A 27,969-nucleotide genomic window follows, 5' to 3' on the forward strand; every position below is an offset into this window, starting at 1 on the left:
GTCTTTTTTTATTGAGTTTTTAAACATTAAAGTGAACGGTAACATTTCAATTAAGAAAATAATTATAATATCCCCAACCCTGGCAAGAAAAAAATAAAATAAAATTTAGAAAGTAATTTAAAAAATAAAATGATAATAATAAAAGACAAAAAATAACAAAAATATAATCACTACAGTGCATAATTATCAAAAACCTTCAAATTTTTAAAATCATGAGTTTCAGTTATCTCACGATAAAACGCATCTCTGGACTTCAGCATGAGTGGCTGTTATGAACTTTGCATTTGTGTTGAAAGGGGGGAGTCCTTTAGCCCAAAAAAAGTCCCCTAAAAAAAAAAATTAAAGGAATTGCCTCAACACTCGCTGTGGAGATGTCTCAAGATAAAAACCATCATGATACATTTTTACTGAGTGTGTCTACACCCCCCAGATTAGTCAGTCAGTCAATCAATTATACACGATGAAATGTGATCCCTTCAGCTCCTTTAACTTGTGCACTTTGATTTAGTCCTGTTAGTCCACACTGTTGGCAGCTGCTTTATAACTGCCCATGTTTCGGGATGGCTCTGGTTATCCATGGTTTCTAGTTGTGGAATTATTTCACTGTCCACACATCCCGACCTCAACAAGGCATCTGTATGGTTACTCCACCTGAACACTGCAGCCGCCTCTGCACAAGGTATAGCAGTGATCCACAGCAGGAACAGGACAGCACCTCACATTCCCACTGTCACACCAGTCCTTATTGTCCATAAAGCACTGGCCTCCTCTCCTTCATTCGCCAGAGTCCTCTGCTCTGTTGGATCGACATAGAATCCAAGATTTCAGTGAATGTATATTACAGTTCCAATATTATATCCTGAGGTCGTGCAGTTTATTATCCAACACCTGCGGCCTACAGTGGCTGGTGGGATGCTAGCAGTTGGTGCCATCTTCTCCTCAGCGTTTACTGGTGTTGACATTTGAAAACCTCGACCTGGCAGATGTCCGCAGAAGAGAGAGTTTACAGACTGGTGAGTTGATTTCCTCATCTTGATGAGTGGCTTGCAGCCTCATAACACCACCATCCAAAGCCAACCGCAAACAGCACCACAGACTCTTGCAAAATAGACATAAGAGCCCAAATGTAGCACACATTTAGCAGAGCTAACAGAAAGACGACTGGAAATGTCCACACCTCTTAACCAACCTTATTCCTAGCCCCAGTGATACCATGGGTGCAACTTCCAGCGCTGAACCGAAACCTGCAATTTCCAATGGTAACAGTTTGCTTACAGTGTGTTTACAGTACTCTATTCTTCTTTCCAAGAGCAACTGGGAAATAAAACGTGGAACACACCACCTGTTACAGCTCAAACAGGATTATGTGATCAAACCTCTGCCATCTCTGACAGCCATCTCAAAGCATTGTTTTTTCCTTTTCAACCGAGCACGCTAGCAACCAGATTGCCTTGCTCCGTTATAATATTGTTAACTTTAACATGGCCGGAGCTAGCTTAAGGTGAACATCTGCTCCTTCTGAAGATGATTTCTGATTTCTGATGACTTATTAAGAGATGCTAACACATTCAGCAAACATTTAGCATAATTCAGTATTAACTGTAGCTCCATGTAAAGTGAATAAATGTGATGTTTCCCAGCTAATCCTCCACTCGACTGCGCTAACTTCTGATTTGTTAAAAACTGTTCTAAATGAAACATGAAGCTGAATTTAGCAGCAGACTCAGTAGACTAGTAAGAGAAATAAATTTGGGCATTCATTTTTTTATATGATATAAAGGATGTACAGTAAATCAAACACATCCTCAGCCCTAATGACTAAATACATTTTTCAAGATGTGTTGCTGAGTTTATTTTCTAATGTAGCTTGAGAATGAAGTCAGACGGGGAAAGACAGGGATATCATGCACTGACGTTGAGTGACGGACCTGTCAGTCTACGTGTCATTCTCCCCTGTAAATTCTGATGTAATACTTTTTCGCTATGTCTGGTGAAACTCTTGTGGTTTCATTCATATCAATGGTAACCATGGCAACTGGAGCAATCCCCTTTTGTTCTGGTTACATGTTCAACACATGGTTGCTAAAGACAAAAATGTAGCTTAGACTGGTTGTTAGTCGTCACAGACACGGACAGTGCAACAGGTACCAGAGCTCCGCAAAGACATTTTAGAAAATGCTAAGTTAACATTAGTTAAATATTTGTTTAAAGTAGTATAGTAGCTACCAGGACTAACCACAGACAGTCTATGGGACTAACTAGCTTACTGCTACTTCCGCTCTCTCACTGGAAGCTGCACCCATAATCATTTCTACAGTAGTGCCCTCAGGAATAAGGTGGATAGGACTTTAGATGGGCTGACACCAGCATTATAAGGCCCTTTTACCGGAACAGTTTACCAGATAACATTAGATACCGGGAGCCTCATAATGACTTTTGATTTGGGGGCCACATTTAACTACAGCAAAAACATCCACTTACAAACTCTCACACAACTCATGTAGTATAATCCAAATCTCATTTATCCAGTCGTATGCCCAGTACTTCCCAAAAACTCATGCAATTTCCCTGAGACCTCAGTATTGGAGTCTCAAGAGAGCTACATAAAATTCTCTTTCAGTTCAGTTTTGTGCTGAGCATACGACTGGATACATGAGACGTGGATTATACAGTATGAGTGAGTGTGTGAGATATTTTGCTATAGTGTTGCTGTGGTTTAACAGTCCCCAGTCAGTCAATAAATAAACATATTAACTGTTTTCCTCATGAATTTAAGGTAACATGCATGAATGACTAACTGATATATGAAGAGGCATTTTGTGGGTGCGGTATGAAAAAGTAGCTCAGACTTAAGACTGTAATACAAAACTATAACACAATGTAGTAGAAAAAAGTCACATGCCAGCATTAAATACTACTCGGCTGAAAAAGTCAGACACCTGCCTTCAGAAACTACAGTTCATCTGGGGGTATTGCATTAAGAAAGATGACTCAGTTAGTCACATAATTTCAATATAACATGCAACATTTGTTAATAAATAGCAACAATCAATACCTTTGACTAATTGTAATCCAAGGGGGTTCAATTACAGGAGAGAAGCAATGGTAACATATTTGTTTATGGCTGTAATTTATTCTTATTGTCAAAAAAAGTGTGCAAAAAAAGTTCATTTAACTTCTTGAATCACGGTGCAAATATGATAGACTCGCTGAATACCTGTGAGCCACTGCAAAAATGTAGTTAAAGTTCCAGTTTAATTAGATGTAGTTCCCCAACAGTGGAGAATCAAACATGCATGAAGCGTCCACTCCAGAGAGCCATTAAAACCTTTTTTATTTTGATTTCTGGCAGGTTTGGTGCTTTGGTTTACTTCAGCTGTGACCCACTGTGTGATCACCCCAGGTGGATTCCTGATAGCTGACTGCAGACGGTTGTTAATCACCTCGTGTTGTGTCCTTGTGTTGAGGTCCTAAGGTGGGGCTCCTAATCACGACTCCCGTCTCCCACCGACGCGCACGATTTCACCCGGCTTCACTTTTCCAGATGGAGCTGGCCTTCAGTGTGTGTGTGTGTGTGTGTGAGTGTGTGTGTGAGTTGTTTGTTTATACAAGGCCCTGGGCTCGGCCTTATCTGCTGCAGCCACTCACGCCGTGATTTCAGACTTTCTTCAGCGGGTACTTGTGTGTGCGTGTGTGTGTGCGTGTGTGTGTGTGTGTGTGTGTGTGTTTTGTGTTTTTTTTTACGGGCCATTGTTTTGTCGAATGGTTTCTAAAGATACAGAGATTTTTTTTCTTCCTCCCACCTCATTAGAAACCGACTGCTCTGATTTCAAAAGCCTACACTTCATCCCCACCCAGTTATTTAGTCCCGCCTGTCAGACAATCAGTGACCGCAGCTCTGAAATATGTCGAAGCCATTCAGTGAGGGAATAAAAAACACCGCTCTCTTTTATTAAATTAATATTCACATCGTTTTCCTATTTTAGAAATGTAGAAATATCCCACTGACGCACTTCTATGCATCCCATTGATGTCCATAAATAATAGTCGACCATGTGTGAATGAATGACTTTATTTCGAACCAAAAATAAAACAAAAATATAATAAAAAAAATCAAAGACAACAGAGTCCTAAAAGGAGTAGATAGAAGTAACGTATATGTCCCTACCCCTTTTCCTACATTTCTTCTTTTAACTCATATATTATCTCAACAAATCCCCAAATTTATTTACAACTAATATAATAAATTAATAATATAGCATATGTAACCGTATTGACTGAGTGCTAACTACCTGTAATAGGCTGCTGTGGCATTATGTATTGCTGTGCTGTCTTGTGTCTGATGTTTTTATATTGTTTTAGTGTATATAAATTCTTCTAGGGCTGCAATTAACCATTATTTTCATTATCAATTAATCTGCTGATTATTGTCTTGATTAATCACATAATAATTCAGTCTATAAAAAGTAAAAAAAAAAAAAACAAGTGAGAAATGTGAATTTGGGTTTATAAGTGTCTTGTTTTGTCCAACCAACCGTCCGAGTCTTGCTTAAAGAAACAACTTAAGCATTTAATTGATTTTATAATTGTTTCCTTGACTAATTTACTCATTTTAGTGGTTATGGTGCCTTTTTAACATCTAATTTTTTAAATTTATTTTTGTATTTTTTTTAACAGTGAGTGTGGTCTCTTAACTTATAAAACTTATAAAATAAAAATACACAGAAATATTATCAAGGTAAAGCTTTATTTATGTGTCAGGGACATTATTGTGCTGTTTGAGTTTAAATTCATTTACAGTATCATGATGATAAGCATTCCTAAAAAAGATTATTTTTTATTTTATTTTATTAACTAATTTGTGTTACACTACTATATGGTATCAGTGAAGTAAAGTAACTATTCCACTACATATCATGGGGAAATATTGGACTTTTAACTCCACACATTTATCTGACAGCTTTAGTTACATTTCAGGTTAGACGTTCACAAATGAAACATGTGACAAGTTTTTAAATTGTTGAACTGAGTATGTGGTAACTAGCTCCACTTCTCCAGACTACAACATTAATTGTAAATTACAGTTAATATAGATGCACATCTCAGTTAATAACCATTAAGTACCCAGACAAGCTGTAGTATAAATAGTTTTATATCTGAAAATATATAAAATAGGACATAATAATGAAATAATCAGGTCAACAACCTCTGAGAAAAACCTTTCATGGAGTTAAGGGCGTTAAAGACAATTATGGTATTTACTGTAGTCTATTTAAAGATGGTGTTTCTGCGAATAGGTACCATTTAGTCGTTACATGCCTGTTTGTACATTATGAGTGTGTAAACTGATATATCCTCCTGAGACCCCAGCAGTATGAAAAAACTAAACATCTTTAAACAGGAAGTAGCTTTGGAGAAAAAACAAAGATGTGTGTCACAAGTGTGTAATAAAGTATAAAGCCGTTCACCTGAGCATTGTTGTGCAAAAACTTAATTATAAATAAAGCAACTTGTAATTTGTTCATTTGGAAACTCTGCATGAATTTCCCTGGATCCATACTCCAAGCTGGAATGTCCTGTTGCCTCTAGGAGGAGTCAGTCATGCCTGATTGGCTCCAATATCCTCAAATGAGACGATTATTAAAGCTTGTTACTGTTGCTAAAATTGATCAAATTTGTTGTCACATCAAACTGCAAACATAATTGATTATAGATATACAAGTTTCAACCCTGAAATGTGATTAGGGTTTGCAACGTGTCCACTTTATATCTGGATCGGCTGCAGACTGACTTGGCAGCGTTTGCCGCCATCTTGTTTTTACATGGATTAGTGTGTTCTGCTTTTGCTACCACTAGATGGCACAAAAAAGTGTCCACAAACGAGGACAACACATCTAAGTTAAGCAGAATGAAGTATAAGGTGCGACAAACCCACAATGTGATTTCCTTGTATGAGGACGCAGGGTCTCAGGAGGATATACAAAACAGAGAGAGCCCAGTCTCACTCTGAAGTCGCTGAAATCTGGCACTTGGGCAGTGACTTGCCAAATAAAAAAAGGCGTCCTTTAACGTTGAAATGAAGTTAAGGCAGCAAAAGTCCAAGTGGGGCTGGTGGTGGATGGGTCCAACAAACCATGACTTTCACCTGAGAGAGCGGTGTCTGTGTCCCCTAGGATTCTCAAGCCAAACCCTGTTGTTTTTTTCCTAAACCCAACCGTGTGTTTGTTGTTGAAGGGAAAAAAAAGCCATCAATTCATGGTGTTATTTGACGTATTGCGTTGATTTTGAAAGAGACTTGTTAAATTTCCCGTGAAAACAGAAGTGTATTTTGAAAGGAGACAATGCATGCAACAGTTAGAACTTGACATGGCGCCCAGGAGCGTCAACAACCAACGCACCCAGGGGATCCTTTCACGTCACATGTGGACGTGGCAAGACCAAACATCAATATGTGACGAGGTCGGAGTGAGAATGTGTTGACAGAGAGGGTGGTTTAGTGCCATGTGAAGTGTGAAGTGGCAACACCTTACGCTGAGGAGGGCCCCCATTCATCCAAATCCACTTAGGGCCCCCAAAAGTCTAGGACCAGCCCTGATTGTGATGTTAAAATAGGTTTGATCATATAGTATTTGACATGTTAGGGGGTCCTTCTGCTGCCCATAGAGAAAGCCAGACCTACTTTATGGTGCTTGTAGTATTTTTACTGATGGACAATGATATTTTTACTTTCAACTGAGAGCTCTGAATACTTCTTCCACCACTCATCGATTCAGGCTCGTCGTGATGTATTTTACCGGAGGATTACGGCGTCAGTACTTTATGAATGAACGATTAGTTGCTTGTTGCTAGGGGAGGAAAGGGAGGGAGCGTCTGACGTCACGTTTAATTAAACAAACCTGGTCACGACGCAGAGCGGGGCACGCGCCCCTCCCACCTCCGCTGCGTTTATAACGGGACCGTTCCGGCCGGAGACTGACCACTCGTTGTTGTTCGTGTTGCCGGTAAATAAAGTTCGTAAATTTCGGAGAGAAGGAGAGAGATGTACTGGGACACTATCATCAAACCTGGAGACAGAAACACAGACAGCAAAGACTCGAAAATAAAGGTGGGTTTTCACTTTTAATTTTATTTTTTTAGAGAACAGAAAATCATGTCATTCATTTATTACAGCCTAATAATTTACCCCATTTATTAATTGTAAATATTGGGTCCATATGGCCAAAAATAGCAGGGTTTTAGGATTTTTTTTTTTTTTTATTATTTTTTTTTTTTGTGACGTTTTATAAACATATTTTTGAAAAAGTAATCAGTGACTCTTATTTGTGATTGTGTAATCCTCAGTGGTGCATTCAAGGTCAAAATCAAACTAAAAAGACATAGTAATGAAAGAGATCATGTAAATTTATTGCAATGAAAAAGGTTGCTGCGTCTGACTTTTCCCCACAGCACCTAAATGCATCAGAAATTAACGTTTTTAAAACAGGCCCTCCTCACAGCTGATAACATGTTATTGGGGTATTTCAAGTGCTTTTAAAAGTACACCCATTTCTGTTGCTAATGATAATAATAATAATAATAATAATATTGCAGTCATGATCAAAGTTGTAATCAGACTCTTTCAACACAGATGGAGATTTGCCAGACTGGATATTACACAGAGGACTTCAGGACACAGGAAGTACCAGCTGGCTTTGACTTTGCATCTTATGGTGAGTTCAGGGAATCAGTTGCACATGATGTTTTCTCCATCGCAAGTTAAACACTCTGACTTTTGATGGCAAAAGGTTTAAACCATCAGTGATGCCCAGATAGATTTTTTTTTATGTTTGCGTGATCTGTTTCCTCTGAACCTGAGCAGCTGAAGGACAGAGGAAATATTTGCACAGACTGTATCATCACATCTGTCAGAGCTTTCTCACTGAGACCTTGACACCCGGGGGCTCTCGCTCAAACCCAGGATAACGGGGTGCTGCTGTGTTATATATGTGTGTGTGTGTGTGTGTGTGTGTGAGAGAGAGAGAGAGAGAATGGCCCTTGAATGGGCTGAGGTAGGCAAAGACGGAGAGAAACAGGGTGGTCAGGTTAAAGACACTCCCCTCTCTGTCTTCCCTAATCCTTTCCTCCAGACTTCCTCCTCCAACAGATTTAGAGTCCCCCCTCCCCAGACCTCCATCACTACTCTGTCACACTCCCTCCACTGGCGTTTCCTCCTCTGTCTTCCTCCCCCTCCCTCCCTTGTTTCCTCCGAGCTGCCTCCATCCATTGAGCTGAGAAAACCGGAGTGCCTGGTGCTGATTCGACAGTAAACAAGCTGCTTTTTCTTGTGTCAACATCCACTGTCAAGATAAAAACCCGAACTTACAAATTCATCCCATTTTTCATCTCTTAATGACCCTTATGCTGAGCTGAGCTGTATTTAACCTTCTGCTTAAAGGATCATACCAATGATTTTTATTTATTTTTTTATTTTTTATTTAAATCAGCACATTCACTACCCAGTAGATATTTTTAGATATATTTTCCTACTTAAAAGTAGGACATTTTTTACCATGCTGAAATAAACTGATACCAGAGGCTGCCTTATATGGAGCGAGAACAGTGACCACAAGTTTTGGCATTGAAAATAAAAATTTGGTGTTGAATATATATATCCATAGACAGTATCTAGCAAACAGTTGATGTCAGTCAGCACGCCCCCGAGTTGGCCCCAAAATGGAAGCTAAGCAATGTACTGCTGTGGAGGGGTCGGCAACAAAATGTATTTTAGCCACCTTAAAAAAGTCCCACCTAAAAACACCAGTATCAGTTTAAGTGTACGCTATATTGAGAGTATTTTTACTGTTATACCTTAATGTCAGTCGGTGATTTCCAATGGGAAAATGAAGCCATTACATTGCTCTCTTCAAAGCCAGACTCCATTGAGAAAAATAGTGATTTAACATCGCTGAACAGAGGAGCCACTGGTCTTCTGCTGCCTTGATGAGTTAGTTAGTTTGTGTTAGTGTGTGACTTTGGGATTTTAAATTGTTAGTTCAGATTCACCAAAGTCACACAATAACACAAACTAACTAATTGATTGAAGCAGTGGCAGACCAGCAGCTCCTGTGTTCAACAAGCTAAAATGACTGTTTTCCTTGGATTGGAGTCTGGTCGCTTTGACGAGAGAACAGATGGGGAACTCAGAAACTTCCCTGTTGTAACGGGCTGCCTGACGGAAAGGTTAAACTGATAAAAATACTCTCAATACAGTGTACACTTAAACTAATAATAGTTGGCTAAAATACATTTTGGTGCTGACCCCTGTCCACAGCAGTGCATTGCTTAGCTTCTGTGTTTGACTCAAAACTGCTTCTCCAAACTGAGGGTGTGCCGACTGATGTTTAAAGTATGTGATACACTGACTATGGATAAGTATCTCATACAACCCCACTTCAAAAACAGAAAGTTGAAACTGAAAAAAAGAAGACAAAATGTCAGCATAAAAAAATGACGCTAAAAAAAAAGAGTACCGTGAAGAAAAATATCAGACGATCGTCATTAAATATTAAAGTAAAATCGACAAAGCCTTTGTACACGGGGCACCTGTTCTACCAGGTGAGCTAATGGACGCCCCCAAAGTAAAATAAATTCCAAAGCCAAATTTTATTTATAGCTCCATATTAGTCCAGTATCAGGATCAGTTTATCTCAGCATGGTAAGAAATTTAACTTCAGTGAAGCCAACAGCAGCAAAGTAGGGATGAAGTCAATCCAAAAAAAGTAAAAAAAAACTGTCAAACATTAATGTGGAGTTAAACCATTGGTGTGGTCCCTCTTACAAGCATGAACTTTGCCTCAATCTTGCCGTCATCATCACTTACTGACTCCATCTGTCTGTATTGTGTTTAACCTCCAGACTACCCTGGTGAAGACCTGTCTTTTCTGTTAGACAGTAAAGCTCCTGGACAGCAGCAGTACGTCGCAGAGAGCAGCTACCCAGAGCCACCCAAAGCCTCTCACCCATACGACACTAAAGGTGAAAACTCAAGATACAAAAACAAAATAACCCTCATGGTTAATATAACATAATGAGTCATATGTTGGACTTATCTCACATTTTTTGCTCTTCTTCCTCCTCAGTGAGCACCAGTGATAATTCCCTCTTCAACCTGGACTCATACCAGGAGTTTAACTGGTGGGCCTCATATCCACATGGTGAGCTCATACTCATACTGTATTTAAAATACATGTCTTTAAAGGAGTTTCTTTTTCAGACTAACTTTCTGTTTGACATGCAGATGGGCTGACGGTAGACCAGTCACAAACTGGATACCAGGAGTCTCCACAGACGTACCAGAGCCTGGTGCCCCAAAATGGACAGTTCAGCCCAGCCATGGAGGGCAGCCACAGCCCCTTTCTAACTTCAAAAGGATCAAATGCATTACAAGGTAAGACATTTCACCTGTGGATGTTACCAACACCCTCCCACTGGTTTAATTCTTGCAGTTCAGTGCGTAATTCTTGTCACTGTTCCAGGTGAGACGGATCAGAGCTACTCGTGTCACTCGGCTGAACTGTTCGACTCTGACAGACAGAGGCAGCCGTCGTCTTTCTGGCCTGAATATTCCTCTCCCAGCTTCAGCGCCCCCCTACCACACCCGCCTTCGACCTCCTGCCCATCAACCCACGGTCCTCAGTCCTCAGAGCAGTACTGCCCCCGTGTGGTCAAACGCAAAAACACACACCCTCAGAGACCAGACAGGGAGGGCCAGATGACAGGGATGTCTGCTTATCCAGGTTTGCTTTCTTGTCTCTTCTTCTACATAACATGAGATCATATTATGAAACAAGATGCAATGTAGTACATCAAACTAAAGATTAGCACCACCCTGACCATCTGCAACATTAAATTGCCACTTACATATTAATGTGTCAATAATAATACTTCACTAGTATGATATATGACACTCACTGAGGCTAGGTCTTTTGATACTAGATGTAGTTCAGTTTTTGCCTTAACTTAAAGAAAACTTTGATATCTTCAGTAGTTTTTGGAAATGGTCCAGTATTGAGAGAGACGACTGCAGCCTCATCAGCAAAACAGGCTGCACATTAAAAGTGCTTGTTTTGCCACTAACAGGCTCAGATTGTCAGTAGAAGCGTTTGACAACCAGAAGTGGGGCCAAGTTACAGTTTTTTAAGTCACAAGTAGGGCTGGGTGATATGGACAAAAATTCATATCTCAGTATCTACAGGCTAACTGGAGATACACAATTTATATCTTGGTATTTTGTATGAAATGAGCTACATGTTTTCAGTTGCAAGTCAAACCCACATTTGAGATGTCACAAGCAATTTTATAAAAACAGACTGTGATCAAAATAAGATGCAAAAACAGGGATTTTATTCCCCCGTTTGAAAATATGAAGCTGCACAACAGAGACACCTCCAAAACAGTAATTGGCAGCGGGGTTCTGTAAAGTGCTGTAAAGTATAGTTGATTCAAAACATGCATTAAACACACATTAAACATGGCTTAATAGAGACCGTTTCAAACACAAGTACACAAATCAGCTTCCCTATAACTCGCAGCATTCACAGACAAAACACTTGTCTTGATCTGGACACATTTTCCCCACAAATACAACATGCAAATGTTTCTAGCACAAACCAAAGGCATTTTTCATTATATAAATTAACCTAGCAACTAGCATGTGAAAAACATGTGAAAACGGATCAGGTTGAAAAATTAAGAAGTTAAGTTAATGGAGTATTGTTATGCTGCTGTACTGCTTCTTTCACGCATCTGAATACTTCTTCAACAATTGATTTTAATAGGTTAATAAAAAATAGGGTGCCAGTACAACTCCAGTTGCATTCTGTGAACGGATTAATCATTGTATGCATTTATTTATTCATTCATTCATTCATTCATTCATTCATTCATTCAGGTTCAGGTCCAATCCAGTTGTGGCAGTTTTTGCTGGAGCTTCTTCTGGACTCTGCCTGTCGTACCTTCATCTCCTGGACAGGAGACGGCTGGGAGTTTAAGATGTCCGACCCCACAGAGGTAAGGACATGTCTGGTTTTAGCATAATTACTTAAGTGTTGTACTTAAGCGATTGGTTTTTTTGGGGGTTTTTTTTGGCAGTACTTGTACTTAAGGTTTTCCGTTTTATGCTACAGTATACTCCAGAGGGAAATAGCCGGTTTCACTTTTTAAAAACTGTACTTACTTCTTACTTACTACACAGGATAATCTTATAAAACAAATTATTCAGATTTAAACTGGGCATTTCAAATGTCTACAAGTTGTTCCCAGTTACACCAAAGTGATATTTCTGCTCTACATTTCACAGATGGTTTAATTTAAATATTTTTTTTCGAGGCCCAAAGGGTCAAATAATTTCATCTCATCAAAACAAGCAAATATTAGAGAAAAATCTAAATGTTTCAGAAAATATTTGTGTCAGAGCTTTGCTTTTAAATGTTTGCTGTCACTTTAAAGGGGAACTTAGGTATTCAACCTTTTCCCTGTGTTTTTGTGTCTAAGTGACTTGTGGGAACAACGATTTTTGAAGTTTGTCCAGTATTGAGAGAAGACACTGCAGCCGGATGAGTCCAACAAACACAGACTTTCATGCGACATAGCATCCCATAAAATTCTAAAGCCAAATCCAGTTCCTTTTATCTAAACCTAACCACGTGCTCTTGTTGCCTAACCATGTGTGTTTGTTGCTGAAGGAAACAAAACATCAGTTCCCGGTGTTGTACTGACATAGTGCATTTATTTTGAAAGAGACTGTATGAAAACGTTAAATATCCTGTGAAAATGGAAGTGTATCTTGAAAGAACACAATGCATGTAACAGGCAGACGTTGACACTGTGTCCCAGAGCGTCAACAACCAACACACCCAGGGTACCTTGCAGGTTGTATGTGGATGTGGAAAGTCCATGACCAAAACGTCAATATGTGACAAGGTCGGAGTGAGAATGTGTTGGAGAGTCTGTGTCTCTCTAACAAAGACAGAACTAAGTTGAACTCTGTGTTGTTTGTTGATCCCACAGGTGGCTAAACGCTGGGGCCAGTGCAAGAACAAACCCAAGATGAACTACGAGAAGTTGAGTCGCGGCCTGCGTTACTACTACCACAAGAACATCATCCACAAGACGGCGGGCAAGCGCTACGTCTACCGCTTTGTCTGTGACATACAGGGCATGCTGGGAAAGACGGCGCAGGAGGTCCTGACCAGTCTCAACGTTTTGCCCACAAACACTGAGTCATGGCAGTCATGCCCTGGGGTACCTGTAGCAGCAGGGACGTCGGAGCACAGCAGTGAAACATGGGCGTCACAGTAGGGAACAGGTGCCAGGACTCTTGGTGCTGCTGGCAGAGAGCAACCAGCACATTTTAATAAAGTACTACAGCCCACAAAGGGAACACTGCCTCCTCCAGTCCTGGCTGAACCACAGTGTCTTCATGGGCTGATGCTGTTGCAGGCAGATGAGGAGCCAGTGTATAGATGTATGGAGATAGATTTGTCCCAATTTCATTTGAGCGAAAAGATCGACAATCTGTGTGTTAATGTGCTGGTGAAGATTCATCCAGGTCATAGTAATCCTAAATGCTATATTGTAGGCAACTGGACATGTTTGACTTTCTTAAAGACATTTCACCTCTCATCCAAAAGGCTTCTTCTGTTCTGAAGAAGAATATGGCACTCAGGGTCGCGTGTCAGTGTGTAATCGGTAAATATTAAACACCTTCCACAAATACAAAAAACATTTTTAAATCTCCAAGTCTTTTGCAGATGTAAAACAGATCTGCATATATCTCCGAATCTTTGAATACACTGAATTCATTTACAAATAAATGAAAAACATTTGTGAATGTCTTACATTTACAACTTGCGAACAGATATTTGTGAATCCAGTTTTTTTTAAACAATCTTTTTTATTGAGTTTTTAAACATTAAACGTGAACAGTAACATTTTAACAAAGAAAATAAGTATAATTTCCCCAACCCTCGCAAGAAAAAAATAAAATAAATAATTAATAAAAATAATGATGATCATAAAAGTACATAAATACATAAAAGAAATAATAACAAAAGTATAATCACAGCAGTACATAATTTGCAGAAAGCTTAAAATTATTCAAAGTGAATCCAGTTTTTATTTGTGGATCTAAATTCTGCACTTGCAGAGTTTTTGGTTTTTTTTTTTAAATTTTTAAATTTTTAAAATTTTTGGTATTTGTATATTTTTAGCTGTGTTTTATATTTGCTAAATATTTTGTGAGTTCACATTTTTTTTATGTTTGTGGAAGTTTTTTATATATACACGTTTACACACAGACTGTCAATCACACACAAAAAATGAGACAAATCTATCACCATATAAATGCAACATTTCAGGGAAAGAAATACCCAAAAACTCATAAATGTATGCAGGCAGTCTTTACAAACACGTTCTCTGAAATAATAGATCATATTAAATGAAAGTCTTCCGATACCTGTCAGATAACTCCTTAACCTCAGGGCTAAATAACTGCAGCAAAGGGGCATTTCAAGCACTATAAATAGATATTTTTTTGCAACATCAGGGGCCATATTTTCATTTGATGTGTTTCTAAGAAGAAATAGATTTGTAAATAGTGTTTATATGATCGCTGTATAGAGTTTTGTGCATTTATATTATTATTTTTTTAAATACAAAACTCATGTCTACCTCTTGCTAATTGGAATAATGTAAACTGAGAATATTTTCAGGTGCTCACTGTGAAAGTTTCAGCCTGTGTGATAATTGTTTTGTGTAAATAAACTATATAAAAACACAGGTTTGTGTGCAGACTCTTGTTTCATCTGGATTACTTAATTACGCAGACAATAAAATGTGTGTTTCTGGTGCTTGGTGTGATTTCCAGGTTTTCTTATATTATACCTTTATGTGTTACTATGGGTTATTTAGTTATACTTTTTGACAAATTGTTGATGTCATATATTGAAGTTGTATATTACACACAATACATTTGAATTTTAGAGCTAAATAGAAGAAGCTAAATGCCTACATTAAAGAAAAATCAAGCCTAAAAAATCTTAAATATGAGATAATACTGAGATGATATCCAGATATTAATGAAATCAATCAGTGTGAAGTTGCTGCATGTAGCCTGTGATATGCTCAGTTACGTATTTATTTGTATTATTTTGGTTATATTTGTCAGTGCGTCAGTAGTGAGTGGAGTGTATACCCTAAAAGCACCTAGGTGTAGGCCACAGGGTTTACTTCCTTGTCTAATGCTGCCTTCAAGTGCTGCTCGTAAGCATCCACATCAGAGGTCGTAAATGAAAGTGTTTACAACCCACTGAGACCTCGCTCACCTCACCAGATATCAGAAATTTGTTTATTCTCTACATTGTCTTCTTTTTATATAATAAGGTTGTTACTTACTTACTGTTTTTCTGTGTGAAGCTCAAATACGTCAACACCTGAGGTGATCAGGAGAGATCTATTGTTGTGATTTATTATTCATTTAATTCTCTGGGAAACGAAATATGTATGTACACCATACAAAGAAAGAGAAAGGGAAGTGTGTGTGTGTGTGTGTGTGTGTGTGTGTTATTGCAAAAGAACCCTTCAAGAGCAAATATTTATTACATTAAGAGAAATATAAAGGACAGGATAAATACACTGTTCGTCTAAATGCAGCTTATCATACACACTAATAACACCTTGAGTTTAAATGGCACCTGATGGAAATTTTTCATTCATGCTCAGCATACGTAATAGATCTTAATAGACCAAAAAAAGGCGCTCTCTCTCTCTCTCTCTCTCTCTCTCTCTCTCTCTCTATATATATATATATATGTGTGTGTGTGTGTGTGTGTGTGTGTGTGTGTGTGTGTGTGTGTGTGTGTATATATATAATAAAAATGTATTAATATTATTGTTATTATTAATATACTTTTACTCAGGAGTGTGAATACTGTCTTTATCCCCCTTTGCAATAACAATAATCTACGTCTTGATTTATTTCCTAAATTCTGTTTTTATGTATTTATTTATGTGCATTCAAGGTTAAGTCAGTCAAACCGGTGTTGGTTTACTCATTTTACGAACGTATCTATTTTTGCAAAGGACCTCTTCGCTTGTGAATTTACATCCTTTGAATATAGCCTTTGATCAGTAATGTAACTGATGCTGGTGAAAGGTTCTCAGCTCATAATTTTCATATTTACCAGCGTCATTGAATGCCTCCTACCAAGATGGTCTAATCTGATTTTGCGAGGCGTTAGCGGGAAGTACGACTGCCTGCTATCCAGACTAGCCTACATATTCAGATTTCTCAGCATTTAATAGGTTTTTAAAAATGCCCAGAAATATTAGGATGGCTTTAGCAGACATGCTGGAGGACCTGTCAAAGGAAAACTTTGACAAGTTCTGCAGGCAGCTTCTGGACTGCACGGAAGGGCCGCGGGTCAGACGCAACAGGGTGGAGGGTAAAAACTACCTTGACATCGCGGACGTCCTTGTAACAACTTACACCGAGTCCCGAGCTGTTGGAGTGGCTGAAACCTTATTGAGAGAGATTGGCTGCAACGAGGATGCAGAAAGACTCGGTAAATATCTCACAGATACAAGGAACATACTGACACAGTGAACCAGGGCGCACAGACACACGGAGAAAGACATGTAGTACATTGCATAGACGACATGATTAATCAGATAGATAGAAGGAACTGTGAAATCAGAAACTGATAAAAGCAGGTTAAAGTGCAGCGTCTGTTATATATTGTTCAGGATGGTTATTGCAGAGGACGTAAAAGATATCTTGCAGATGTTTTTCCGGGCCAGTGAGACTTTGTACTGTCTGCCATACAGGTTGGCACACACTGGATTTTTAAGGCTGATGCATGAGAGGTTTAAAAAGTCATGCCACAATGCCACAATAATTAAATTCTTAAAATTTGCATGAAAATCAACATTGACACTGACATTTTTGTTAATTAGCATTTATAAGAAGAAGTTTGTTTGTCCATTAAAGGTCCAGTGTTTAGGAACGTAGTGGCAGAAATTGATCAATAAAAGCTTGTTTTCTTTAGTGAATAATCACCTGAAAATAAAAATCATAGTGTTTTCTAGAACAGAACAAGACTGAACAAGGACATTTTGTCACAATCAAACGTTCAGATTCAGTTATAACTCAGTTATGACCTCGATTTAAGTTACTGTGGTCAGCCTTCGTACGGCAGATGTATCATGAATATGCTGTTCCTGACTCTTCATTTGCTGTCTAAGGACTGTTGACTACAGAGTGTACGCATGATATCTGTCAGTTCTGTTAAACATACATGTGTCTGTTTTTGTTTTTACAGTCAGAGAGACAGCTGGAGGACATTAGACATCTCCCTCTGACAGTGAGTTGACCTGCCAAGAATCATTTTCCCTGCAAACACTGAAGTTGTAAAACATAGTGCAACAGCGAGTAATGATCACTGTGACAACTGATGATTTTTCACACGTTTTACAGTTGCAAGACCCTCAGCAGGAGCCGCCATGGTGGGAAAAGGTACGCACTGATTGGTGTTGCAACAACTCAGAACGTATGTCACGGCCTGCAGGCTGGACCTTGACTGTTAGATAAGAAAAATAATGACATGTTATATCAAAAGCTTTCCTCTAACTTGAGATACCCGCTTTAGACAAACAAGATTCAACGGCAATATTATCTCTAGCTACTCATGTAACATACTGTAAAACTTTTATTCATAGCCCAGGCTAGGCTTGTGCCGATTTCAGGTTTAACCGGTTCGGTCCGGTTTAAGAGCTCCACTCGGTTTAATTCACATCAACCGGATAAACTAGGGGGATGCTCTTCACATCAGCGGCATGTCAAGGGACTATATTCAACTTATCTTGCATTGTAACATGCATTATGACAACTTAATAAGCTTTATGTTTGTTTATAAATGAAGTGGAGCCTACAAGTGTTTTGTTTAGTTTGTCTCAGAAGCTGCAGAGGGACTCTCCTCTCCGTTCTGCTCAGCTGTCTGCTGCTGCTGCGAGAGATCAAATTTCATTAGGGGCGGGGAAAAGTGCGAGGGAGTCAGCAGTCATTCAGTTTGTTGCTATAAACCAAAGATACTGGATTACTACTGTACTATACAGTATCCACCTTATTTTCAAACACGGAAGTAAATAGTGATCAACTTCCGTGTTTTTGTGAGTGACTTCCGTTCAGCCGCTTTCCCTTACCGGAGCTAACAGTGCAAGCTGTGTTTTTTCAATTTTCAGTGGTTTATGTTAGGTAATCAGTTAGTTAGTTAGTTAGTTAGTTAGTCTGTGTATTTTATATAGATAACCGTGCCCATGTTTCCGTTATCTGGTAAAAATAATTCCCTCTAAACGCAAATAAATCGCACGTCAATCAAAAACGATGAACCAAAAAAGCACAATCTATCCTGAGTGGGACAAACTGCTTGATCCCCGTCTCCAGTGTACCAGCAGAGAACCTGCAGAACCGAATCAGCGAAAAACACACCGGGCTTGACACACAGACAGTGCTTCTGCATGCCAGCCAAACGTGTGCGCAACTGTGAGAAATAAATATGTGAGGTTTACGGTGCTTTTCTATCTTTTTTTTCTTTTCTTTCTTTCTTTCTTTCTGTCAGCGACATACACTCCTAACACAGGACAGGTTGTTTTTATTGACTGAGTTGATTATTAAGCCATAGTGATGCGCAGATCGGCTCTGATAGCACCCGAATCAGCATGTACGCATCAACCATCCAGCCGTTACAACATGATTGAGCTAGCAAAGCAGTTTTGTGTTGCTGTGTGTGGTATTTATTCAGTTTTGGGAAATCAAGATGTCTTGAAAGCATCAGTGGCTGCAGCTGACAGGGACAGCTAACACTAGCAGCAAAGCTAACATCAGGACGTCATCTGTTAAAAGCCTCCCGTTGTCGGATATGACTTGAAACTACTCCAGTTAGCTCAATCATGTTGTAACGAAGACATCCAGTGGAAAAAACATTTTTTTCATGGACCGTTTAGTGAGTTATTACAGACACCGCTAACGGCTAACAGCTAACGGTTAGCCCAGCTAATCTATGATAACCATGTTATTAATTACAAAACGTGCACACAGAAATAGTAATGTTTGTTCAATCATTGTGTTTATGGACTTTACAAACATCAGATTAGTCTAAACGGTGATATAGTGACGTGAAAAATGTGATATATACATATATATAGCTAAACTCAACAAGGTAAACAACAAGGCGATTCCCATTTACACAGTGGTCAATAGTGCTGGACTGGAAGTGTCACACAAAAAAACGGAAGCTAGCTGTGTTCTGTTTTGCCTCCGTGTTTCTGTGAAAAATAAGGTGAATATAGTATACTGTACTATTACTACTAATATTACTGGTTTATCCACCATCTTTGCCCTAACGTCTCAGTGTCCTTCTGCTTCTTCTTCTTCTTGTGTAACCTTGTGTGTATTGGCGGTTAATACAGCATTACCGCCACCTAGGCACCTATATGGGACAGGCCTTTAATTCCTGTTGCTCAACAAAGATAGGAAATATGATCACACTGTTTATTTAAACCAGTGCTTGTGTCACGGCACACAGCATACCAACACAACACCACTTTATCCTGTTTAAACAATAGTCATAATTCAGATTCATTTTTATGACAGACACTTTTGATTCTTTTGATCTGAGGACCCTTACGGGCTGAATGAATATGAGCTTACCGGGTAATCAAGGGATTAACACATAGTCTGACTTTATGACAGCGTCAGAGGAAGGGAGTCACCACGCCGGTAAATCTGAATAAATTAGCCCACAGTCTTCTCTGGCGCTCGTGGTTTCAGTAAAATGAAATGAACAGAGCTAACAATGTGTAGCATGTCCATATTGGCAAAAGATTGAACTTATATATTTATATGTGCCATCTGAGCAGCTGACTAACATCAGCTCAAGTGGGCAGTCAACAACCCGGTTATATACATTCAAAGAACTTCTATAAGGAGCTGTACACATGCCGCGTGTCAGATATACAAGCTGTCAGATATCTTTCCCGTTGTCCATAAATACCAGTCTGTGGTCAGTATGGAGAAGTTGATCGATAGTAGTATTAATGCAGGGCTGCCAGAGCTTTACAACTGTCACATGGACGATAGGCCCACACACTGATGAAGGATCGATAGAGGATCTATCATGGGGCGTGAGTGCAACACGTTAGAGGGTGATACAAGTGAGGTCACATCTCCAGCACAGATCAGAGTTTCTAAGTCCTATTGATAATTTCATGAGTAATCATAGAGAATAGGGCCACACACTTGTAAACAGCACATGGGAAAGCTGGCACAAAAAAAGACGTGGCATGTGTACAGCCCCTAAAAATGAACTGCTTGGACCAGGCGTCTAATTGAGACAGGCCTTTATTAGTCAGAATGTGTAGCCACACCTGGCAACAAAAAGGCACTGGGTGTCTAATTGGGACTAGGCTTTTAATTGTTTTACAGTGCATAAATACTCATTTAGCAGTGGTGTAATGTAAATGAAGCTCAGCGTGAGTTCAATCAGGAAGGCTTTCTTTGTGCTCATCCATTCACAGTTCTCTCCATCCCACTGCTTCCTCTAATCAGTTGACTATGGGTGTTCACTCTAATTATTCAATCAAACTTTGCCACGATCTCTATCAGCCAATCATGATGCCACTGCAAAATTTTAAATCTGCTTTCTCTTCTGCTGCTGTCAGCCTTTATTTTAGGCAGAGTCGTCATGCTCTCCTCCACCCCGTTCACCTCCAGCCATCGTACCCAGAGTCAGGACAAGTTCAGCGAAGACTCATTCCTCTACTCATCCAGATCATCAGCACTTCTCCATCTTCCTCTCACCTCATCTTCACCACCAGTGTCTATTCATCACCCTCCTTAAATCATACCATCTCTACGGGGTCTAACTGCCAAAGACTTTCCATATTTTTATTCTTGTGCAAGTTAATAAATATTGTTTTACTATAACAGCAAGTCTCTCCTGATTGAAGTAAAGCTACTGAAGTTCTGTACGGGACAGCTCACCTAAATGCAAGCTACATATTCTCTCCAATATAATGGAACTAGATGGCACTCAGCTTGTGGTGCTCAAAGTGCTAAAAAAAACCCATACATTTGAAAAACTCAACAGCAAAGTTGCTTCCCAGAAATCATGACCCAGTTAATCAAAATAATCCAGAGACCTTGTTGTGAGCAGTTTCTAGTTTATATACACACAAATATATGCATGCTTGATACATATTCTACATGGTGCATTTTATAAATATCAAATTGTATATCATATTATGTGCACTAGTTAACACCTCAGATTATAAGAAAGGATGAAACTCATGAGTAAATCAGGTTACAGTAGTATAATAGCCCCATATTTTTATGTAGATGTCTTGCCTATCTATTAGCTTGTAACAGTCTTTCTTAGGAGGAGATTTTAGCCATTTCTTCATTTGGTTTCAAAATTGGGATTTGAGCCCATCAAGTTCCAATTCGGAAGATCTTCATGAAATCCCACCCCACTGTTGAAACTATATATTGTCTGTATTTGTTCTGCAGCAGCCATTTAATGTATTTACATTCAGCCTCTTTTTTTAGCAGTTTTCTTTCATGCACCATGTCCATGCCAGATTCAATTACTTATTAGACACGAGGGGTTCACAGGGAATGATGCAACATGTAATCCAGTTTATCTTTGTTAGTTTCAAAGGTTGAATGATCAGTTTTGGCATCTTGAATGTAATTTCACAAAGCAACATTTTGTGTGAAGAAAAGTGCTGTATAATCCTGATACAAGATATAGACTACCAACTCATGTAATTTACTATGTAGTGAGTCAGTGTTCTTTTTCTCCTCAGGGAAACACTTGATGTATTGACATACATGTGCTCTTATATTTTGTCATAATAAAAGTCTTTCTGGGGTCTTTTCCTCTGTGGCTCAGTCTTCTTTAAGATAGAGGTATTTATCAGTGTTGGCCCTGTTGTTTCTTGATGTGTTGATGAAAAGCAGTGACCACCTCTGACACGTCTTCACTTGTATATTAAAAAGACGTTATTACAAAAAAGAACAGTGTCAAAAACCCGACGAATCTGAGAGTCTCTGGTGCCAAATGTGAGCTCTCCCTTTCGGCCCAAACTACTCTCCTTATATATGAATTCTTATCTCCAAAATCCAACCTACTCCTAGACAGAGAGGCATCCCTGTCCAGGTGGTCAGTCAGACATCACCTAAGGCTACATTAACCTTTGACCTTAGAAAAGACATATTCACATTCCACAGAACATTGCATTCCACAAGACGAGAGGACAAGACACTTAAGCCCGAGCAAGCATTTGAAACAATACACGTACTGTATGTTTCCACAGTACATTCGTCCGCATAAATTAACCTTTTATAGACAAAAACAGAAACAAAACAAGCATGTCTTCATGTACATGAAGGTCTTTATGAACATGTTACATCCAGGTTATACTCAGGCCCTGACACATTCATCTATCTCAGCTGTTGATGCATCTTTATATAATCTTTTCCTAAAAAGACGCCTGCATTACAGAGAATTCAGTAAACAGCTCAGTGTTCATCCATCCATCTTTTTTCAACCGCTTATCTGAAGCCGGGTCACAGGGGCAGCAGGCTGAGCAAAGCACCCCAGACCTCCCTGTGCCCAGTAGCACTTTCCAGCTCTTCCTGGAGGACCCCAAGGCGTTCCCGGGCCAGATGAGACATGTAATCCCTCCGACATGTTCTGGGTCTGCCCTGGGGCCTCCTACCAGTGGGACATGTCTGGAACACCTCTAACAGGAGGCACCCAGGAGGATCCTAATCAGATGCGCCAACTGTCTCAACTGACCCCTTTCGATGCGAAGGAGCAGCAGCTCTACTCCAGGCTCCTCACCCTATCTCTAAGGCTGAGCCCACTCAACCCATGGAGGACACTAATTTCGGCTGCTTGTATCTGCGACCTCGTTCTTTCGGTCTCTACCCAGAGCTCATGCCCATAGGTGAGGGTTGGGACGTAGATGGACCAGTAAACCAAAAGCTTTGCCTTCCGGCTCAGCTCCCTCTTCACCACAACGGTCCGGCACAGCGCCTGCATCACTGCAGATACTGCGCCAAGCCGCTGAACAAGACCCTGAGATACTTGAACTCCCTCGCTTGAGTAATGAGTGTTCATATCATTAATAATAAGGCATCATTTACAGCATAAGAGTTGTAATAAAAGGAGTTTATTAATGTTAATAAATAATGTATTAGTCATGTCAGTTTTGTTTATGTAGCCAAATATCACAAATCACAAATTTGCCTCAAGGGGTTTTACAATCTGTACAACATCTGTTTCGACCCTGAGTGGAACCCTCACTCCCAAAAAAACCCCAAAACATTTAATTAATGCTTATCAATACTGATGAAAAAAAACTTGTACATGTTTCTGTCCTAAGAGTTGTTGCATGCCACAGGAGGAAAGGCCACTGATTTCCAACGACAACGATGGTTGGTCACCAGGGACAGCTAGGGATGTGATGACCTCCAGCTCCTTTTCAGGATCTTCTTTGAGGTCCTAGAGGGGAGGAAGAGGAAGAGGAGTCGGGCCAGTGCTTGCATCAGGGTCATCATCAGGGTTACCTCAGCTTCGGTTTGGAGATGACATATTTAGGTTTGCATTTTTCTACCAAAGTCACAGTTTGTTGTTAAAGGTCCAGTGTGTAGGATTTAAGGGGTTATGTCTGCAGATATATCATATAGTAAGTATTTTTCTTTAGTGTATAATTACCTGAAAATAAGAATCGTAGTGTTTTCATTAGCATAAGTAGTTTATATCTACATCTGGAGCGGGTCCTCTTCTGTGGAAATCCCAATGTTGCACTGCTCTGTTTCTACAGAGGCCCAGAACGAACAAAACACTAGCTGTCGTTTTTTTGCATCAGCCACGGTAGTTAGCAGCCCCTCCAAGACGAGAGCCTTGGAAAAACCCTGATTTGTAATGTGAAACTGCTTTAATCAGTGATTCGCTCAACACTCAATACCACTAAATCTCACACATTGGACCTTTAAAAGAAAAAATAATGAATGAAGTCAGATGAGTATCTTTAAATAGAAGCACTGCCTGGGTAAGGTTAGTACTTGCGAGGTGGTGAGATGGATTAAAACATAAGACAAAATTCCAAAGCAATTCCAGAGACACTAGAGTTACTTAAACAATCCTGCAGTAGATATAAACAATAAAACCTGCAGGACAAAGAGGTCTGTAACAACACACAGGGAACCACATGCAGAAATAGTTGTCATTAATAACGTACAACTGAACTTTGAAAACAAAACACAGACCTTGAGGTGCTGGTGGGCTGGCCTCTGGTGCTTTGGGCCCTTCTGGTCAGTCTCCCTCCGGCAGCTGCGTCCTGCTTTCGGTCACGCTGCAAAATGTATTTGACAGCGATGTCCATTTTGGACCCCCGGTCGCAGATCGACTTTTTGGAACGGAGAAAGTTGACATAGCTGTGTACAAAGGGTAGAGTGGTGGCTTTTAATGTCCGCTAGCCTTACTAACACCACAATCCACTGCAATTCACTGATGCATTCTGTCATACCTCATTTTGTCCTTGTCCTTTGACTCGTACAGGTCCTGTAGCGTTTCTGATCGATGCTTACCAAAGCCAACAAGCGCCTTTCCTTTTTGGCCTGACTGGAGAGATCTCTCGTATCCACGATGAAATCTGACTTCTTGCAAAACCTCAGGGTAAGCAATCGCATATTGAGTCAAGGAGTCCTTCAAATGAAAAAAAATCTGTGTTATTATTGAAGCTACACGGCCCATTTTTCCTGAAAATAAATTAAAAACATTCACTACTCAAGGGGCAATTAGAGACAAATACACATTATCAATTACCGTACGCACATAAACATGTTAACAAGCATGCTGAAATACTTTAAATAAAAGTAAAGATAACATTGTCAACATTGTCTGATTTACTTCACTTTATAGCATCTCTTCGGGGACTACAGGTGACAATCAGACTTTTGGATAACTTTGGAAGATGGTACCAAAGGATGGATGAGCTGAAAATTCGGCTCCATTACAACTCGCAAGGTTCACCAACAAAACAACTGTCTTATACTAAACACGTTTTCCAAACAAATACTACATGCTAAAATTATTAGCACAAGCCTATGGCATTTTACACTGTATAAATTAGCCCAGTGACAAGAGATTTCCTCTGCTCATATGAAGCCAGGATAAATCACACACAAGACGTAAAATGCTATTTTTGTTGAGGCTTTATTGTCTTCACAATTTATTGTTGCTTATCTGTGAAATTAAAGTAAACAAAAGCTTTGTTTCCACCGAGGGAAATGGTTTCCGCTTACAAAAAATAAACAGGAGGTTTGCGTCGCCGCAACATGCAGTTACATTTCCGGGGAGGTGCACATCAGGCTACGGCGTAAGGTAAGGCGTGGCCTCTACATTGACGCAGAGCCTATGGCGTAGGTATGGTGTCGATTTGATGCTCAAGTATAAATTTCATCTTACAGTTTCAATAAAAACGTAACATACAGGGTGAAGGAACACTGAGTGTAGCTACATCGGTAGTTTCCTGCAGGGAGCGTGAAGAGATCTGAGGACAGACATATGGGCTTAGACGAGACAACCTTGAAACTGAAAACTTTTGGGAGTTTGCTGATGTCAGAGGGCAGACAGCATCCCCCTTTTCTTTGCATTACCTTGTTGACCATCAGTGGACTCTGACTCACTGAGTCCTCTTGCTCCTTCTGGTGACGAGCCACCAACATGGCAACGTAGCTTACATCATTCTCCAACAGCCATTTAAAGGTTTTATCTTTGTACTGGCCAAACTGAATCGTAAACCTGCTTAGAACAAGCCTTTTTTTGCAAGGGTCCCCACCCTCAGAGACAACACAGGCCTTTGCTTCAGCCTCCACTTCTTCTGGCTTCTTCACAGGAGGATCTCCCTGTCGAGCAGCTCCTAAAGGCCGCCGGTCGGCTGCATAGTTCCGAGCCTCCTGTGAGGGCTGCATCTCCAACGCCCCACTCGAGGTCTTACGGAGGACAGGGTCACCATTCTAAACAAAAACGAAAACACCACTGTGAGAAAACTTTTTTTTAATGACTGCCATGTTTAAGAGAATATTTGAATGTCATTGTGTAAAGTAAAACTTACGTCCACACAGGCTTTGGTTTGTAAATCTGTAGGGAGAGATGATAGAATGGTGAACGGCTAATATAGGACAGTGTTAAATATTAAAACGGTTTTCGTTGTGCCATATACAGTGCGACAGAGACCCCAACAATATGCACCCTGTCAGTCAATCAATTAATCAATCAGTCATTTTATTTGTTACATGAAATCATACAAAAAATACAGTTCCAGTGAAATGTAATCCCATCAGTTCCGTCAATGTGTGCATGAAAAAGGAACGTAATAATAACTATATGATTCAGGGTCACAACATATTTTCATGGACAAAACTTAAGAACCTTTCCATGACTTTTCAAGGACCCATAATAAAATTTTCATTTGGGAAAAGTGCTGCACTTGCCGGCCTGGTTACGGTACTTTTCTACATGCGCACACACACATGCAGGGGAGTCTTTCCATAACAAACACCACCACACTACGTCACACATACACTTCTAATAGAGGAAGGCTTGGCCTGTTCAAGTCATAGAAGATGAGAACTGTGCATGTTTTATATCTGTATCATGCTTGACGTTACATGTCCTTCGATGTTACTATTGCACATCGCAGTGTCGATCCTGAAAACATATATTGTGCAGCCCTAGGTTGACGCATATTAAAGCAACAACAGTTAACTTGCAGAAAATGAATTATGTTACATCACATGGAAGGTTATCCCTGAAAGATTACTGTAGCAAATAATTTCATTACGAACAACAAAATTCCATGAGTTTTCCAAAACCTTCAATGATTTTTACTATTTCAATGGCTTTTCCAGGCCTGGAAAAACCTACAGAGACGTAAAATGACCACAAAGAGACACACAACAACCAAAAAAGACCCAAAATGACCGTAAAGACACACAAAATGACCACAAACAGACACAAACTTACTTCAGAGACATAAAAACAACCAGAAAAGACCCAAAATGACTTAAAAAAAAGACAAAGAACCCCAAGAATGTGTAAAAGACTGCAACGATAAAAGACACAATAAAAAAAGACGCAAAACCGTAAAGTCTGTGTGTTTTGCTCTGATGGTGTGGGGCCTTTTACAAATCTGTGCCCAGGGACCCATTTTCTCACATACCCCTTTTCCACCAAAGCAGTTCCAGTGCTGGTGTGAGTCACGACAGAAACACACACTGTCTTTTGATGCATTGTTATTAGCAGTGTATGTATGCGTCATAGCCACTTTGAGGATTGTAGCAGAGTGCATGATGTGGCACAGTTACACTATGGTTATTGGATATTTAAAATCATCCACGTGTTTACTCACACAGTGTCTCAGCCTCGTTGTTGCAGTTAATCTGCCTCAGTATATCCAGAGTCACCTGAAGAGCTTTGGGCTCTGTGAAAGTTGAAACCAGGAGGTCTGTGATCTCCAACACAGTTTTATCCTCCACCTCACTGCAGCGGACCCGCGGCTCCTCTCTGCGGTCTCGCAGCTGGTGACAAAACGTAAGGAAGCAGTTTTTCCTCAGATCCTCCAGCGTGTTTCGTATAGCGTGTTTGATGGTATGGACCATTTCTTATCTACGTAAAGCACGTCGTGTTGTTTTGGTGTGAGCAGAGAACAGCGGCGACGCAGCAGCAGCACGCAGAGCGTCAGATCAGATTACACGACCCGCCAAAAAGTGCTGCCTTCAAATACAGTCGGAAATACCGCCAAACCCCTCCCAGTTATCAGCAACCTTAACTAGGCACTAAAAGGGCCATATACAGTACATGA

The 27,969-nt window shown here is 39.9% G+C and overlaps 3 protein-coding genes and 1 long non-coding RNA gene across 7 annotated transcripts in view; 3 read left to right on the forward strand and 1 right to left on the reverse strand.

The window, feature by feature from the left end:
* The first annotated feature begins 6,981 nt into the window (after nucleotides 1-6,981).
* On the forward strand, nucleotides 6,982-14,770 carry LOC125893028 (ETS1-related protein). Of its 2 annotated transcripts, none has more exons than XM_049583460.1 (8): nucleotides 6,982-7,105; nucleotides 7,628-7,709; nucleotides 9,895-10,014; nucleotides 10,119-10,193; nucleotides 10,277-10,426; nucleotides 10,515-10,775; nucleotides 11,930-12,048; nucleotides 13,048-14,770. In XM_049583460.1, the coding sequence occupies exons 1-8, from the start codon at nucleotides 7,040-7,042 to the stop codon at nucleotides 13,336-13,338; spliced, it is 1,164 nt and encodes a 387-aa protein (XP_049439417.1). In that variant the 5' UTR covers nucleotides 6,982-7,039; the 3' UTR covers nucleotides 13,339-14,770. The 2 variants fall into 2 exon arrangements, with proteins under 2 accessions (XP_049439417.1, XP_049439418.1); XM_049583461.1 differs by having other exon boundaries at nucleotides 9,928-10,014.
* Nucleotides 14,771-16,238: 1,468 nt separating this feature from the next.
* Nucleotides 16,239-27,969, forward strand: part of pycard (PYD and CARD domain containing) — a 63,484-nt gene continuing 51,753 nt past the window's right edge. For all 3 annotated transcript variants that reach the window (XM_049583464.1, XM_049583467.1, XM_049583465.1), the window contains exon 1: nucleotides 16,239-16,601. In XM_049583464.1, the coding sequence (XP_049439421.1) occupies nucleotides 16,352-16,601 (250 nt within the window). In that variant the 5' untranslated portion in view covers nucleotides 16,239-16,351. The remainder of the gene's footprint in view (nucleotides 16,602-27,969) is intronic.
* Nucleotides 17,513-21,973, forward strand: LOC125893033 (uncharacterized). The gene is made up of 2 exons (XR_007449829.1): nucleotides 17,513-17,551; nucleotides 20,755-21,973. It is a non-coding gene; the product is annotated as an uncharacterized LOC125893033 (long non-coding RNA).
* On the reverse strand, nucleotides 23,256-27,920 carry LOC125893029 (uncharacterized). Its single transcript, XM_049583462.1, has 6 exons — nucleotides 27,517-27,920; nucleotides 26,221-26,246; nucleotides 25,763-26,122; nucleotides 24,631-24,809; nucleotides 24,371-24,538; nucleotides 23,256-23,603 (listed from the first exon to the last, which is right to left on the reverse strand). The coding sequence occupies exons 1-6, from the start codon at nucleotides 27,764-27,766 to the stop codon at nucleotides 23,555-23,557; spliced, it is 1,032 nt and encodes a 343-aa protein (XP_049439419.1). The 5' UTR covers nucleotides 27,767-27,920; the 3' UTR covers nucleotides 23,256-23,554.

The sequence above is a fragment of the Epinephelus fuscoguttatus genome, linkage group LG8 (assembly GCF_011397635.1).
Source record: "Epinephelus fuscoguttatus linkage group LG8, E.fuscoguttatus.final_Chr_v1".
Taxonomy (NCBI): domain Eukaryota; kingdom Metazoa; phylum Chordata; class Actinopteri; order Perciformes; family Serranidae; genus Epinephelus; species Epinephelus fuscoguttatus.